Below are 18,279 nucleotides of genomic sequence, written 5' to 3'. Positions count from 1 at the left end.
GGGAATGACAGTAGTATACTATTCCCCTACCTAGAGATTAAGGGATAGAGAAGATAGAGATTTTGTCAGTCTGGCTGACACTGTCATGGAAGACTATTGATACCGACTGGGCTCCATCCCCCTTTAGCCAAGTGCAGCCTATGGTCGATGTATCAATAGAGGGAAAGAGGAGCTTTTTCATGATTGACACTGGTGCTGAGTACTCTGTGGTAACTAACCTAGTTGCTCCTCCTTCAGGAAGACTATAATTATGATAGGAGCTACTGGGAAAAGCGCTGCTAGACCAATTCTCAGGAGTCATACTTGTATTCTAGGAGGCCATTTGGTTAAGCACCAGTTCCTATATATGCTGGAGTGTCCAGTTCAGCTTCTAGGACGAGATCTATTATTAAAGCTTCAAGCCCAGATAACTTTTAAACCCAACGGATCAACGTCTCTGAAGTTTAATAGATCACCAGGCATAATATCAGTATCGGTGCAAAGGGAAGAAGAATGGCACTTCTACTCTATAATAACAAATACAGACCCTAAGAGTGATGAATCCTTATTTGACATTTCAAGAATATGGACAGAGAATAATCCTCCAGGACTTGCTCGCAATATTCCACCAATACACATTGAATCGAAGCTTGGAGCATATCCTGTTAGCCTTAGTTAGTACCATATATTATAGAGGGCTAAGGAAAATATACAAACCTATGTGGATAAGTGTGCAAAGTATGACATCCTAAAATTCTGTACCTCCCCTTGGAACACTCCATTATTACCTGTTCAGAAGCCGGGATCAGATGAGTATCATCCTGTACAAGATCTAAATGCAGTTAATAATGCAGTAGTCAATATACACCCAGTGGTACCCATCCCCTATAATCTGCTTGCTTTAATACCAGGTGGGGCAACCTACTATACCTTCCTAGACCTCAAAGATGCTTTCTTTTGTTTCTGGGGTACTGCTGAAAAATTATGTATGGGCATCCACCTTCCATACTTGGTAACTTAAGGGGGGATTTGAGTCAGTTGGGAGAAGGAATTACCCGGCAGCAGGTTGTAGAGTTGGGTAAAACTATGGAGGAGGTACAGAAATGGGTACAAGATAGATTACCTGTGAATATTTATCCACCTGTTCATTCTTACCATCCAGGGGATCAAGTGTGGATAAAAAAATTGAACACTGTTCCATTAGGTTCCAAGTGGAGAGGTCCCTATGTTGTTCTTTTATCTACCCCAACAGTTGTAAAGGTTGTAGAAGTGACTCCGTGGATTCATCACTCTAGGGTAAAAAAACCAGCGGCAGATTCCTGACAAGCTACCATAGATCCAGAGAATCCTTGCAAGATCCAGTTGAAGCGTGTGACCGAGTTGGATTAAAAGTGTTTTTTTTTGCGAAGATAATATTGTTAAAAGGGAACATCAACAAAGATCTACAAGTGAGTGTTTTTGACGGCCATAGTGATGCCTGTCCGCTCACCAGCGTGTTATTAAAAGCCGGGAGAGTCTCGGGGGGACCCCTGTGGAGACGAGCAGAACTCCATTCCCTGCAGCCCTTACATCCTGGAAGCTGAGGTGCCATCGCACGGACGAAGACTGAGGATGAAGACGTCGAAAGAAGTGCTTTTGATAATGTATATTTTTGTGTCTTTTTATATTCAGGAAGGTAGAGGTACCGACACTCCTAGCTGTGAGGTTTGCATTAAGACTACTAAGACAGGTAATCATATTTCCCAGACCCTAATTTGGCATTCACAATATGAGTGTAAAGGTGATGTGTCTAGGTGTATATATCTAGGTATAGAATATAGTGTATGCCATTTAGGAGTAGGAGAACCTAGGTGCTTCAATCCGGAGTGTCAACCCCGTACAATTTGGTTGACCCTCAGGAATAGAGATCCTCAGGGGACCCTAATAAATAAAACTGAGTTAGAAACCGTACATTCTTCGGGTGTTCTGCTATTTGATGCATGTAAAGCAATATCAAGTGGTAGAAAGCCGTGGAATGTATGTGGGGATCTTAAGTGGGAGAGAACGTATGGGTCTAATGATAAATATATTTGTCCCAGTAGTAAAAACAAGTGTGTAAGTCCGAGATGCCCAGATAGGAATATCACTTTTGCCCATGTTGGTCTTGTGTGGGGTGGGCAACTTGGGGACCGACAGGTGATAAGGATATGATTGTTACTAAGTTGCCTACAAAGCCATATTGTAAGTCTAGGGAATGTAACCCAGTCCATATACTCATAAATAATCCTGAACGATTCATAGATAGGTTCGGTAACTTATTTGGGTTCCAAATATATGGGACGGGTTTAGATCCTGGGACAATATTATTTATAGGGATAGAGACCGATACGGTAACCTCCCAAACTCATCAAGTATACCATTCTTTTTATGAAGAGATGAGTATAGATAATAAGATCCCCCATAATGCTAAAAACCTGTTCATAGATTTAGCCGAAAGTATTGCCGGTAGTCTTAATGTTACCAACTGCTATGTGTGTGGAGGTACTAACATGGGAGACCAATGGCCTTGGGAAGCAAATGAGGTAATGTCCGGTTCTGAGGCAGTTGACCAATTAATATCTACACAAGCCGATTATCATATGAGTGTTAGAGGTAAATCTGAGTGGAGATTAAAGACCTCCATCATAGGTTATGTTTGCATAGCGAGGAAAGGAATGATGTATAATACTTCTGTAGGAGAATTAACTTGTCTAGGGCAAAAAGCTTATGATGATGATACGAAGAATACAACTTGGTGGTCGGCTTCAAATGTCTCAGAACCATCTAACCCGTTTGCTAGATACGCCAATTTAAAGGATGTGTGGTTTGACCTATCCATCACATCTACCTGGAGAGCCCCGGCAAATTTGTACTGGATCTGTGGTAAGAAAGTATATTCGGAGTTGCCACAGGACTGGGAAGGGGCATGTGTATTAGGTATGCTCAAACCATCCTTCTTCTTGTTGCCAATTGAAACAGCCCTTGAGAGTTAAAGACCTTGAGAGTTAAAGTTTATGATGTGAATCATAAAAAGAAGCTAGCATCCTTGAATGTAGGTAGCTGGGAAGATAATGAGTGGCACTGGCTACCTTAGCGCGCTTCATTGCCAATAGGAGGGATGTAATATGTGAGGGAACTGGTTAACAGCCAAACTGTATGCCCATGAAGTGTTATTGTATTCTAATACAGGGATTCAAGCCTCATTCTACCATTAGGCAATTATGGATTCCTCTGTAAAGCACATAGCCTTCTTACCAGGTAAACCAGTTGGGCTGTTGATAAAGTCCTCCATTCACTTCCAGTGCAAATAGAAGGAGGTGTATGTGGAAAGTTCAATCTCAGCAACTGTTGTCTGCACATAGATGATGAAGGGCAGGCAGTGGCTGATCTCACAAGCCACATGGCTAAACTGACGCATGTACCGACTTAAGCCTGGAACGGGTACAATTCTAGTAGTTGGTTTGGAAGTAGGTACGAGCAGCTTGGAGGGATCAAGACATTGGTAGGAGGAGTCATGTTGATTATAGTGTGTCTCTTTCTACCATGTTTGGTTCCATTGGTAATTAGGTCCATACAGAGTGTCATAGAGAGCACGACAGAAAGGAAACCAGCTGCGCATGTAATGGCTGTTTGCAAGTATGAACCCTTGGCCCAGAGAGAATATATTCAGAATGAGGAGTGCTGAAGGAATTTGTAAGGATGCTAAGATGCTTACGAGGTCTGTTCTGATTCATGGCAACCTGAGGTGTAAGCAAACTATGGTTAAGTGATGCATCTGGAATTGTGAAATATCAGAAGCATCAAAGGGGGGAATGTGGTGGAATCTCAGTAAAAATAAATTTACTAGGACAAGATTGCCATGTGGCATATGTGTAAATGTTGTATCAGTTAGTTAGTTACACGTAGCTAAGATACAATCAACACCGTATTGAGCAAATGCAGGAATGCAGAAACTGAAAACACTTCCCCTCCTCCATTGTTCTGGGTGAGCCATGTGGTCTAACAAGTAAGGGAAGTTAGGCTTTGTTCAGCTGATTGTGTAAAGAATATATGTGGGTAGAGTTAACTATAGGAGGAGCTATATGTCTATATCATGCATTTACACAGTCAGTTCTGGGCTCAGATCTTGTTGTATTTTGGTGACATAAGTCCCTCTGAGCCCCGGTCGGTGAATCGAATAAAGAATCTCTTCCTTCCTGAAGAAACCTGTGTCCATCTCTCTGTGCTTGGCTTCCGTCAGTTTCTCCGGTATCATTACGGCACTATAGTATTAGGAATAAATGTTTGTATTCCAGACACTATAGTGTTTCTTTAAAACATATTCGCATTGATAAATGTGATTGTATCTTATAGTATGATAAATATTATCAAGCTTTTGTACATCCTTTGAGCACTTTTAAAAATATGCTGCACTCCTCTCACTAATCCTGTGTTTTACCTTGTGCCATAACTTCATGTACAAGTCCTTATTACATGACAAATTGCATGAAATGTATGGTACACAGAAATATATTGAACTTTCTGCTTTTAATAAATAATTTTTAACAAATAATAAAACATTCTACAAAAGTGCCTTCCTTCAAACTGCAAAAATAAATTATTTATCTATATATTGAGTATTGAATGATGTGGTGTTTTTTTCCATTAATATTGCAGCCTTTCATTGGAGACAATTATTGTGATGGTGTGAACAATCGTGCTTTCTGCAGTTATGATGGGGGAGATTGCTGTGTCTCAACTGTTGCAACTAAAATGGTAAAAGTACAATTTTAATTGTAGATTATGCTAACGTAGTGTACAGATAATCTTAATTTTAATAATGACAGGAGGCGAGTATTTTGCATAAACTTTCTTTACTTTATGCCTCCAGCAGCACAAGTCAATCAATCAAAAGAAAACGTTTTAACCAATCAGAGTCCAGCACATCCAGTATATAAGTCCCTGACAGGCTCTCCATTTCCTCTTTCTTTGATGTATCCATGCCTGGAGAAAACTTCCGATGCTGTTGTGGCAAAGCCAACTTCGCCACTGTGAACTGGAGAAGCCTGGTTGCCCGCCTGCTGCCTTTGGACTATGGACCAGACTTTATGGGAATGTGATACCCCAGATAGCTATACCATGGAGCCTATTCATATAATGAAAGACTATGGGAAAGACTTTAGCTTCATGGCAATTGTACTGTGTGAATAGGATCTGCGCGCTATTCGGTAGTTTTGTGCGCTCAGATCCCAGCTATCTGGGGATATGTGAAATGTCTGTGTGTTATGGATAAAAAGTAACTTTCTGTATTTTAAAGTGTTTTATGTCTTTCTGTAACCATGTGGTTAATGGAGTCTGCTTCTAGCCCTGGATAATTGGATTACTTTCCTCTTTGTCTCCAGGATAGAGGCCTATGTAAAACCTTTCTAAACTGGTTTGCCATGCAGCTAGTAAGGGACAAAAGATAATTTTAGTAACTTTTGAACCCCTGGTCGGATTCATGCCATTTTTTAATATGTTGTTCCCCTGAATGGATTGATTGTGGATATGTATTTTTATGTGAATGTGATGTATGGTTTTAAAGTTAGGAAAGTTGTGTAAAAGTATATTTTAAACTGTATGAATAATGGGATTATGTGTCACACTAAGGGGAGGGGATGTGTGGGATGTAACATCTATGTCATTGGTTCTTTTATGCCTCCCCCTGGGTGTGGCCTGTATGTGTGAGTTGGAAATAAAAGCCAGGCTGGATGTGCCAGACCAGAGTTCTATTTTTACCCTCAACTTGAGTCCTGTCTCTTATTGGGGGAATCTGCTATAAGGGATTGCTATGCTAGGCATATTCCCTTGCTATAATCACTGAGCTCTTGTAAGAGCTTGTTCCTGCTTCGTTCTGAAGGGAGATAGCTGCAGCCTGCGGTGCTTATGGTGTCTGGTGGAGTGCTTGGAGTCCTCTGGAAGCGCTAGGAGCATCCATTAACGGAGTGCCAGGTGATCCGTTACAATTGATGGCAAGCGGCGGGATCGTTCCTACAACCAGAGGGACAGCTACAGGCAACATCAATTCCTGGAGTACAAATTGAGGGCAACGCTAGTACCCGTACAGCGACCCTATCTACGAAGGAATTCGGAAAAATGGAGGAGAAGCTTCAAGATACAGTGTACAGTTACGTACGCCTGGGGTCTGGAGTAGTCCCAGAGGAGGACATGATGAGGTACAGAGATATGGCCAGAGCCAGATTGTGGGCCGAAGCCCTAGAAGAAGTACAGTATTCACGAGGGGATCGGCACCGCAGCAGAAGGCAGCGAATTCTGGCTAGAATGGCAGAGCGGATGCCCCTCCTGAGAAAACAGACCACAGAAAAGTGGGTGACTAGACTCGAGATTCTAGTATATGCAGAACTGGCGCTAGACGACGCATACCAGGCGATACAATGGTACGCAGCTCAGTGTGTCCCCGAGATGGCAGAGTATGAGTTCCCAGAAGGCGGAGATTACACTGACCTTGGCCGATTTTGGGATAACATTGACGATGAGGACTTTGGGAAAGTGACCGACTCTCGTTTTTGGGACCTGTACTACGACCGAGAGGACATGCTGGGTCTCCCTAGCGCTATTGACCTCGAGGCGGACCTACAGTATTTGGTCGCCGAGGAATGGAACCTGGAGGGGGATTACCTGCGACTCATCAATGAGGCCCGGGAAGTGACCACCGGTCCTCCTTCCCAACAGCAACCAGCGGTACCCGAGGTAGCAGATCTCCTAGACTGGTCCTGTGAGCAACCCCAGCAGCAAAGTGATATGCCAGGAGGGCAGTGTGAAGTGCAGGGAGAGGAGAGCAGCGTCCTCCCTCCCCAGCGGCAGGCTGAGTTACAGGGGGGGAGAGGTAGTTGTTCCTGCCCCCCAGCAGCAAAGTGATATGCCAGGAAGGCAGTGTGTGTCCCAGGGAGCAGAAGGTGCAGTCCTTCCTCCCCAGCGGCAGTGTGTACCCCAGGGAGCGGAAGGTGCCGTCCTTCCTCCCAGCGGCAGTGTGTACCCCAGGGAGCTAATGGTGTCGTCGGTCCTCCCCAGCGGCAGTGTGTGTCCCAGGGAGCTGATGTTGTCGTCCATCCTCCCCAGCGGCAGTGTGTAACCCAGGGAGCAGAAGGTGCAGTCCTTCCTCCCCAGCGGCAGTGTGTGTCCCAGGGAGCAGAAGGTGCAGTCCTTCCTCCCCAGCGGCAGTGTGTACCCCAGGGAGCTGATGGTGTCGTCCGTCCTCCCCAGCGGCAGTGTGTGTCCCAGGGAGCAGAAGGTGCAGTCCTTCCTCCCCAGCGGCAGTGTATGCCCCAGGGAGCTGATGGTGTCGTCCATCCTCCCCAGCGGCAGTGTGTAACCCAGGGAGCAGAAGGTGCAGTCCTTCCTCCCCAGCGGCAGTGTGTACCCCAGGGAGCTGATGGTGTCATCCGTCCTCCCCAGCGGCAGTGTGTAACCCAGGGAGCAGAAGGTGCCGTCCTTCCTCCCCAGCGGCAGTGTGTCCTGCAGGGAGCAGAGACAGTCAGTCTCACACCCCAGCAGCAGGACAAGAGAATGAAAGGGGAGGCAGCTGGTCTCCCTTTCCACCAGCAGAGAGAGTGGCAGGGAGAGGAGCCTGCTAACCCCCCTCCCCAGCGGCAGTTTACCATCCAGAGAGAGGAGCTTGTTACACCCTCTCTCCAGCGGCAGCCTAACCCACCAAGGGGAGATGTTAAGCCCCACATCTGTGCAGATGGGACCGTAGTCTCTGCACTTACAGCACCAGGGGTAGGGATGGTCGGTCCTGTCCCCCAGCCACAGAGCGATATATCCAAAGGGGAGACAGTCGGTCTCCAGCAACCAGGCTCCAACCAGACTACTCCCGTGGTAGTGTTGGCAACAGGACAGAGTACCGCTGGTCTCTGCCCCCTCAGCAACCCACCAAGGCAGCCTACCAGTCCCCCACACAGGCGTGGTGCGGCACCTGAACCTGGACAAGATTCTCCCTCACCCAGGTGTAGTAACTGTTTATTGTGGGTGGGCTGCTCTGCGGTTTCTGTTTTGTGGGTGGGTTGCTGGACTAACCAGGGCACTGACCGGCAGGAGGTCAGGTACCCTGTTAGTCTAATTGGTAAAGGGGAGAATTGTGGCGAAACCAACTTCGCCACTGTGAACTGGAGAAGCCTGGTTGCCCGCCTGCTGCCTTTGGACTATGGACCAGACTTTATGGGAATGTGATACCCCAGATAGCTATACCATGGAGCCTATTCATATAATGAAAGACTATGGGAAAGACTTTAGCTCCATGGCAATTGTACTGTGTGAATAGGATCTGCGCGCTATTCGGTAGTTTTGTGCGCTCAGATCCCAGCTATCTGGGGATATGTGAAATGTCTGTGTGTTATGGATAAAAAGTGACTTTCTGTATTTTAAAGTGTTTTATGTCTTTCTGTAACCATGTGGTTAATGGAGTCTGCTTCTAGCCCTGGATAATTGGATTACTTTCCTCTTTGTCTCCAGGATAGAGGCCTATGTAAAACCTTTCTAAACTGGTTTGCCATGCGGCTAGTAAGGGACAAAAGATACTTTTAGTAACTTTTGAACCCCTGGTCGGATTCATGCCATTTTTTTAATATGTTGTTCCCCTGAATGGATTGATTGTGAATATGTATTTTTATGTGAATGTGATGTATGGTTTTAAAGTTATGAAAGTTGTGTAAAAGTATATTTTAAACTGTATGAATAATGGGATTATGTGTCACACTAAGGGGAGGGGATGTGTGGGATGTAACATCTATGTCATTGGTTCTTTTATGCCTCCCCCTGGGTGTGGCCTGTATGTGTGAGTTGGAAATAAAAGCCAGGCTGGATGTGCCAGACCAGAGTTCCTGTTTAACCCTCAAATGAAGTGTCATCTCGTTCTTGGGGGGAATTGGATTGTAAGCTGACTGCCAGGAGTGTAAGCGGATTGTATGCTTTTCTTGTTCAGCTGTTCCAGTTCGGAGTGTTATCTTGTATCCAGTTCGGGAGTTTGGTGTTCTGCAGTAGCTGTGCCTGTCTCTCAAAAAGGGGATTATCGCCTAAACTTATTTCATTCCCTTTTATGCTGAAACGGTCCGTTACAGCTGTGTTGAAGAAACTTGAACAATAGAAACTTGGTAACTTGCGTCCCTTGGTTCCGTTTTTACTTCTATCCTAAAGCATGTGTCCCTAGAGTAACTACTTACCAATAGATAACCTAACACCCTCCAAGAGTATAGGGCCGGAGAGAAAAGAGTGGAGGGAAAATACTCGCCTCCTGTCATTATTAAAATTAAGATTATCTGTACACTACGTTAGCATAATCTACAATTTTATTACATGACAGGAGGCTTCCTATTTTGCATTTTTAATGCTGTGGTAAAAACGAAAAGGATGCGTGCGATGATTGGCGAAAATAAAACACCCTGAAGGTATTTTCCCTTGTCCAATCCGCAGTACATAAAATATCAGTCAAAGATGCTCCCGTCAAAAAGACTCTAGATGCCGCCGCCCCCCTGACCGAATGGGCCCCAAAGCTAGTATCAATTCCGGCTAACGATAGTAACCATCTTATCCACCTGGCTAGTGTAGTTGTAGTAACCGGTGTGTGAGGTTTGGTGTACGAAATTAACAATTGTCCGGATCTGGAAGGCCGAAGGGGCGCCGTAACCTCTACGTATCAGAGCAGGGTATCGACGACACAAAGACGAGCAACCGTCGGAAAAAAGGGATAGGACACGGACTTTGAATCCGTCTTCGTCCTGCGTGAAATCAAAAACGTAACACCGACGGGGGTTATACAGAAACCGTCTACATCGAATGCCCGTACATCCGAAACCTGACAAAAGGATACTAAGCATAGCAACAAGGTGAGCTTGGCGGTCAATTGTCTGAGTGACAGGGCCATGTTATCAGGCCATTCCCGGATGAAACGAATAACCACGTCTACATCCCATGGACGTTGATACTTCGGAGCTGGTGGTCTGGCTAATTTGATGCCCCGTAATAGCCTAAACACCAATGCTTCTTGGCCCACTGGGGTACCGTTGATAGGGATATGCGCCGCCGAGATAGCGGAGCGAGTAACATTTAAAGATGAATTATTATTAATTAATCACTATTAATGGGTTAGGCTCCGCACTCGGGTTCGTGAGAAACGTTGGAAACATTGGCAGTACTAGTGGATGCTCCTGTGACAATGCTAGTAGGTCCGGGAACCAAGCTTGGCTTCTCCACAGAGGTGCTACTAATATTAACAATGTTTTGGACATACGTATTTTGTGAAGTACCCTTGCCAACATCGAAAACGGTGGGAAAGCGTATGCTCCTATCGAGGGCCAGTGTTGCAGGAATGCGTCTACCGCTTCGCTCTGCGGATCCGGTAGCCAGCTGTAATACCTTGGTAGTTGCGCATTCGTGCATGATGCAAAAAGGTCTATGTGAAGCGGTCCCCTGAGTGTTCGCACCATGTCGAAGATCATTGTATCCAGTTGCCAATCGCTGTTGTCCCACCAATGACGGGAGAACCAGTCCGCGGTGAGGTTGTTGAGACCCGGTAAGTACTCCGCTCTGACCGTTATATTGCGTGGAAGACAAAAACGGTATATGTCCTTGGTAGCCTCTGTCAAGGCCCGTGACCTGGCTCCCCCCAGGTGATTCACGTACTGGACCGCAGATATGTTGTCCATGCATAGAAGTATGCAACAATCGGACATGTTTTTGGCTAGGCTGCGGATTGCAAAGGAACCGGCTATCAGTTCCAGACAATTGATGTGAAGTTGTTTTTCTTCTTCTGACAATGGTCCCCCCTGTGGATGCGTGTGCGCAGTGGGCTCCCCAGCCCCATAGGCTGGCGTCCGATTCCACGACAAAGTCCGGGTTTGGGCCGAAGATGGCCTTGCCGTTCCAAGCTTCCATGTGGAGGAGCCACCAACGAAGTTCCGTCCGTACCTCCGCAGTTATTCCGATTTCCAGGTGTCCCCGCCTTAGATGGTGAGCTTTCAACCTTTGCATGGCCCGATAGTGAAGGGGTCCCGGGAAGATAGCTTGTATGGAGGATGACAGCAGACCTACTATCCAGGCCAGGAGTCTCAGAGGGACCGTGTCTCTTCGCAGAAAACGTATTATCTCCTTCCGAATGTTCGCGATCTTCGATTTGGGAAGGCGCAGCGTGCATGCCACTGAATCTATCTCGAATCCGAGAAACTGAATAGTTTTAGATGGGGAGAGCGACGACTTCTCTTTGTTCACTATGAAGCCTAAGGATTCCAGAAAGTGCACTATAGATTTCGTCTGAGATCGAAGTCTGGATTCACTTTCGCAGAATATCTGAATGTCATCCAGGTATATTAGGCAGCGGGTACCCAATGTCCGTAAGTGTGCCACTGTAGGCTTGAGTAGTTTTGTGAAGCACCAAGGTGCGGAACTGAGTCAGAATGGGAGACACGTGAATTGACATGTGCGACCTCTCCAGTGGAAACGAAGGAATGGCCGACTGGACTGGGCTATCGGGACCAATAGATAGGTGTCCTTTAAATCCAAGCGGGTGAACCAGTCGTGTTCCAGTAGTAGGTCTCTGAGGAGATGAATGCCCTCCATTTTGAAGTGTCTGAATGCGAATGCGTTCAGGTCTCGCAGGTTGATGACAGGTCGGTAGTCTCCCGTCTTCTTCTGGACAACAAATATATTGCTGATGAAACCCGCGTCGTCCGGAGCGAATTTGACCGCTTCCTTGAGGAACAAGCTTCTAATCGCTTCGTCTATGAGTTTGGCATGTTCCGCTGACGTTCTTATCGGTTGTGGGTGACGTGCCTGGGTCGGAGTGTCCGTAAAGTCTATCTCGTAACCCTTGATCGTTTGGAGGATCCAAGCGTCGGAGGAAATCTTTTCCCAATTCTGTGAAAAGAGAGACAGTCTGCCAGCAGTTAAATGATATTGGCAATATATTGGTCTTTGAGTGCTCACCTGTGTTGATGCGCCCCTCTGGGACGGAAGGAACCTCTAGTGAATGGTGGTCTCGATGGGAAGAAAGCTTGCGATGTTTGATTCCTTGGGCCTGTCGGCCAGAAGCGGCTGGTGGCTCGGCCCCGTTGGCGACCAGCCCTGCCGAAAACCCCTCTGTATGTTGTGGGTTTGCGGAAAACTTGTTTGATCGAAGTTTGTGCTTTGCCTAATGTAGTGAACAGATTCGCATGTTTCTTCAATTCGCCTATGAACGACTCCCCAAACAATTGGCCATTGGCTTGTGGACCCAACTCCTTTTTTCCCAGCTCCAGAAGTTTGGAGTCCATTTTGTGCAGAGCAGCCTTGCGTCTCTCCGTACATAGGGCTGTGTTAGTATTGCCCAACATGCAGATCGCTCGTTGAGCCCATTCCCGGATGTCGTGGGCGTCTAGAGCACTGCCTCCTGTGAGGGCGTCATCGGCAAGGTATAAGATCTTTGCTAGTGGGCCCAGCATGTCCAAAAGCTTATCCTGTGAAGCCTTGAGGCCCTTCTCGATGCCCTAGCGCGGATCACGGCCCGTTCGTGACATGAACAAGACTACCGTAGTATCAAATTCCAGGGTATGAGCAATCTTGTCCGGAAGTATTGGCCTCGGACACTCGGCTTTGAGTCGTGCACGCACTTCTCTTTCCATTGGCTGTCGTAGCCAAAAGTGGATGAATTGGGCTAGGTGGTCCGGGAGACCCCACTCCGATGACCTTGGGTGGCGGATTGTGCGAGGGTCGAACATTGGCATGCCCTGGGGGTCCAGGAAAGCGCCCTCTTCCAATCCGTCCGCCCGGATGCGGGGTTTCCTATGTCCATGACGGGTGTCCCGGTCCTCGTCTAGGTCAGACCCCGGGTCATCTCGGTGTGTGTCCACCCAGTCTTCCTCTTCGGACGGTGAATCCTCCACCTTCCATTCATCCATAACCTCCAGTGCGGGAGGTGGATTATGTTCCTCCTCATCGGAGGACGACAGTGGGAGGGTAGAAGGGTCCTGGCATTCCATCTGGCGGCTCCTCTTCAACGGGGCCTTGCCCTTCAATTTTCACAGGGCTGGGCCACTGCCCTTCCAATGCCTCTTGGATGAGACAAGGTCTCCTGAAGACCGTTCCAGGTCTTTAGTATCAGGGTCCTCGCTTAAATTATGGACCCACAATTTGGCTATAGCCTTCTCCATTGAGGCCGCCACCGCGGAGTTGATCATCGACTGAATGTCGGGTTGTGTTGGTTGAGAAGATTCACTCATATTGATTCAGTCTGTCTGTGGAAAGCAGGACAGGGTCAGTTACCGAAATACTGGAGCAGTAAACGGTAATACATTATTGTGTCTTTCCACTTACAACTGGGGTTCCCCCGTTTATATATAATGGACCCAGATGGTTCGTAGACCGGTCCTGTATGTATTGCACCGTTGGCTGTAATCATGGGCTAGTGAGGGGGTCATCCTTCGTGAGACCAGGATGAGCGGTCATAAATTAACAGGTGAGATTTGGTCAGGCTGTGTCGCCTAGTAATAATGCTCTGGGACGTGTCCCAATAATGATAGCCCAATGGGAACCTGTTACCATAGGTTCTGCCTCCGTTGTTTGGAGGATTTTACGGGTCACCCGAGTCGTAAAGTGGAGGGTGCCGGTGTAGCAGAGAGCTGATATCCCACAGCTATTCTCCACTTAAGATCCCAGTGAGGCTCAGGAACAAGGCAATTGTAAATCCACAAGCAGGGTTTCCAGCAGGCAAAGTAATACAGTAATATCCCAACAGCAATCCCAATAACTGGACGACACACAGTTTCAGGAGCAGAACTGATAATCTTTATTCCAGGGTGCCTTATAAAGCATGCTCCCATGCAAGGGAGGGATTCACATCAATTAGGACAGTAACCAATACTGTAACTGTTACCTCCCACACATCTCCTCCCCTCAGAGTGACTCATAATCCCCTTAACTTATACTGTACATTTACCCCCAACCTGGATGTACCCCTAAACTTGTACATAGCTTCAATATTAGGGTACCGCCAGGTAGCCCTGATCTGGGTGAATAATATATCCAAAATTCACCCAGATCGGACCAGGGGTTCGGTAGTTAGGTGGAGGGTGAAGTTTGACCGACCGCACACGAGGTGGTATCCGAAAAGGGTTCCATGCGTTTGGGCCCTGCGGTCAGTCTCCGTTTGGCAGTAAAAACATACAGTACGACAAAACACCGCTGAGATTTTGATGCGTAAGATGGCCGCCGCACGTGGTTCGTATACCGAACAGCGGCCACCCAGGCATCAGTAATTATAGTTCAAGTTGCGGTTTTGTGCGGTTTTGTGAGAAGTGTGAACGCCTAACGAGGTGCACACTTCTCACTGGGGTGGTCCAATGGTTCAGTAGTTTCATTCCCATGAAACTACCGAACCCACATACGAAAGCATACAGAAACACACGAATACAATAAACGAATACAGTCAAATATGCAGGTTATGGGACAGGCTTAATCCATTCCGCTACACTGCTCCCCCTTGCCCACAAGCCGGCATACACAGTCTGATCCCACACGGATCGGCTTGGGGATGTCCGGGGTGCTCACGGATCATTTCTCCAGATCAGTTTGTCGTGACAACCCGTCAGCGTTTCCATTTTGCTTACCCGGGCGGTACTGAATGTTAAAGTCAAAAGGCTGCAGCGCCAAACTCCAGCGCAGCAGCCTGGCATTGTCCCCAGCCACACGGTTCAGCCAGACTAACGGGTTGTGATCCGTGAGCAGGGAAAAAGCCTGTCCATATAAGTACGGTTGCAACTTCTTCAAGGCCCACACCACAGCCAGGCATTCCTTCTCGATGGCGGCGTAGCTTACTTCCCTGGGTAATAACTTGCGACTGATGTAAGCCACGGGATGTTCTCCGCCATCGGCCCCGACTTGGCTCAGTACTGCCCCCAATCCAAACATAGAAGCGTCTGTGTGTACAAGAAAACGTTTAGTTGGATTGGGAGCTGCCATGACAGGGGCATTAACAACTGCATTTTTCAGGTGTTGGAATTCCTGCTCACACTCCGGGGTCCAGGTTAGTTACGGGTCAGGAAGGTTTTTACGGGTCAGGTCAGTGAGGGGTTTGGCCAGGTCACTATAATTGGGGACAAACTTCCTATAGTACCCCGCTGTCCCTAGAAAAGCTAATACCTGAGTCTTAGTCTTAAGGGTAGGCCACTGGGCTACAGCCTCTATTTTGGCTGGTTCTGGCTTCTGCTTGCCACAGCCCACTCGATGGCCCAGGTACTGTACCTCGGCCATCCCAATGCTACATTTAGCTGGTTTCAAGGTCAAACCGGCTTCCCTGATTCTGTCTAGAACCGCTCCTATATGGGCCAAGTGCTCCTGCCAGGTATTGCTGAATATGGCAATATCGTTGAGATATGCGCAGGTGTAGTCTTGGATCCCATCTAGGAGTCGGTCCACCATCCGCTGGAAGGTAGCCGGAGCGTTTTCATCCCAAACGGCATGACTTTGAATTGGTACAAGCCGAATGGGGTGACAAAGGCGGACTTAGGGATGGCGTCCGGAGCCAATGGAATCTGCCAATATCCTTTACACAGATCAATAGTGACCTCTGGACATCCGGTCTAGTAACTCATCTATCATAGGGTATGCGTCGGATACCGTCTTTTCGTTCAATCTCCTGTAATCCACGCAAAAGCGGGTCGTACCGTCCCGCTTTGGTACGAGGACCACTGGAGAAGCCCAGGGGCTATCCGAGGGTTCAATCACTCCTAGCTGGATCATCTCCTCAATCTCCTTGCGCATATTCTCCCGCACCGCTTCAGGGATGCGGTACGGGGTCTGGCGCATGGGGAGTTTTCCTGGGGTTTCTACTCGGTGGGTAGCCAGAAGGGTGTATCCAGGTACATTAGAAAAGGTCTCCTGCTTTTCTTGCAGTAGTTGTTGTACCTCGATACGCTCCTGTGGACTCAACCGATCCCCCAATACAACTTCTCCCAAATCCCCAGACAGCTGTCCGTCTCCCAGCAGATCGGGGAGGGGCAGGCTGTCACATTCTTCAGAGGTGGGTGCACAGATAGCCATCACCTCCTCTGAGCGTTCCTGGTAGGGCTTCATCGTGTTCACATGGATCATGCGTCGCCCTCCAGTCCCTGCGCAGGGGCCAATTATATAAGTGGTGTCACATCTCTGTTCTACCACTTTATAAGGGCCTTGCCAGGCGGCCTGTAGCTTATCATGTCGGACAGGTTTTAAAATTAAAACTTTCTGCCCAACCTGGAAGCTACGGTCCCTGGCGCCCCGATCGTACCATGTGCGCTGACGCGTCTGAGCCGTCTGTAGGTTCTCCTTTACCGTCTTAGTTAGTGCTTCCAGGCGGTCTCGGAGGGCCAACACATATGGTACGATAGGGGTGCCGTCTGCGCTACGGTCTCCCTCCCAATGTTTCCTAATTAAGTCTAGGGGTCCCCTCACCCTCCTCCCAAACAACAGTTCAAATGGGGAAAATACTGTGGATTCCTGCGGCACTTCCCTATAAGCAAATAGGAGGTGAGGCAGAAATCGTTCCCAGTCTCGGTGGGTCTCAGCAAAGGTTCGGAGCATCTGTTTTAAGGTGCCATTGAACTGTTCGCAGAGCCCATTAGTCTGGGGATGGTAGGGGGCACTAATTATGGGCCTGACCTTACAAAATTTCCAGAGATGTTGGGTGACTTCTGCCGTGAACTGAGTACCCTGATCCGAGATGATCTCCCTGGGTAACCCCATCCGGGAGAAAATCTGCATCAGAGCCTCAGCCACGGTCTCAGTATGAATATTGGTCAAGGCTACCACCTCGGGGTAGCGAGTGGCGTAATCCACTACTGTCTGAATATACTTTTTGCCCGAGGGGCTAGGTTTCCGGAGGGGGCCTATGATATCCACTGCTATTCTATGGAAAGGTTCTTCAATTATGGGTAGCGGGTGTAACTTGGCCTTGCGCTTATCCCCCCTCTTTCCTACCCTCTGGCACGTATCGCAGGTGGTGCAATATTTGCGCACCTCCTGGCTAATTCCTGGCCAAAAGAAACTTTGGGTCAGTCGGTACCTGGTACGACTGACCCCCAAATGTCCGGATAGCAGAATATCGTGAGCTACACGGAGTAATTTGGTTCGGTACCTCCGAGGTACTACAAGTTGCCTTACAACAATTGGGTCTGACCCAGCTACCTGCTTATCAGACTCTATGAACAGTAACTGCCTATCCCATATTAATCTTTCCCCCTCCGCCCCCGGTTGGTCAGAGGTGACTTTATCTCAATATACCTGTAGGGTAGGGTCAATGATCACCTCTGCCGCAAATTCGTCAGGAGGGGCTCAAGGGACACAGTCTAAGGGAGGGGAAGGATCTCTTACCTGGACCTCCGGCAGTGTGTTGTAGTCCTGGGTGCGGGCCTGTTGCCTGGTGACCACTGGGTGTGCTTCCTCAGTGGTTTGGGGCTCAAATGCAGATGTAAGTTTACCCAGGTCATTTCCCAATATCACCTCAGCAGGCAATTGCAGCATCAGCCCCACTTCCACATTTCCGGACCTCGCACCCCAATGCATATGTACCCTGGCTGTATTTAGCCGATACACGGCTCCCCCTGCAACCCTGACAGCCACAGTCTTATTTTTTTGGCCCTGTCAGAAACCAAGTGACTTTGGACCAAGGTGATGGTGGCTCCCGAGTCTCTGAGCCCCTGCATAGGCTTCCCTTCGAGGTACACGGTCTGCCTATGGTGCTGTCTATTATCCGCCTGTGCCTGCAGTGGGTTGGCTTCATGCAACACTTCCCACTGTTCCACAGATGTAACTGGAACTGCAGAGCCATACAGAATTGTTGTCTCGTCCTGGTAATGATGTGCTGCGGCTCTCGGTGGTGGTGGTGGTGGTGGTGGCCCTGGTCGGATCCAGGTGGTGCGGTCTCTAGACTGCGGGCATTCTCGCTGGTAGTGTCCCCACTTCTGGCACCGGTGGCATTTCACAGAAGCAGTTGGGTGATATCTCGGTGGTGCCGCTGCAGGTGCTGGTGGAGGGAGTTGTCTCGGTGGGGGGTGAGCGTTAGTGGAGAAATAATTTCCTCCTAGCGGTCGCATAGCAGGTTTAACACTCACTGCCTTGTGTTGTCTGCGGGCATCCATAAAATCATCCGCCTTTTTAGCTGCTTCTGTGAGGGACGTGGGGTTACGGTCTCTCACCCATTCCTGCAGCTCTGCGGGGATCCCCTCATAAAATTGTTCCAATAACAGCATTTGTAATAAGTCCTCCATGGGCCGTGCCTGGTTCACCTGTACCCATCCGAGA

At 48.1% G+C, this 18,279-nt stretch overlaps 1 protein-coding gene across 1 annotated transcript in view; it reads left to right on the top strand.

Annotated features, from left to right (window-relative positions):
* Window positions 1-18,279, top strand: part of PAPPA (pappalysin 1) — a 2,329,021-nt gene that overhangs the window by 2,260,686 nt on the left and 50,056 nt on the right. Inside the window, exon 21 of the mRNA XM_063432310.1 lies at window positions 4,654-4,752. Within this exon, the coding sequence (XP_063288380.1) occupies window positions 4,654-4,752 (99 nt within the window). The remainder of the gene's footprint in view (window positions 1-4,653; window positions 4,753-18,279) is intronic.

This window comes from Pelobates fuscus, chromosome 9 (genome assembly GCF_036172605.1).
Source record: "Pelobates fuscus isolate aPelFus1 chromosome 9, aPelFus1.pri, whole genome shotgun sequence".
Lineage (NCBI taxonomy): Eukaryota > Metazoa > Chordata > Amphibia > Anura > Pelobatidae > Pelobates > Pelobates fuscus.
This window is presented reverse-complemented; position numbering and strand designations above follow the sequence as displayed.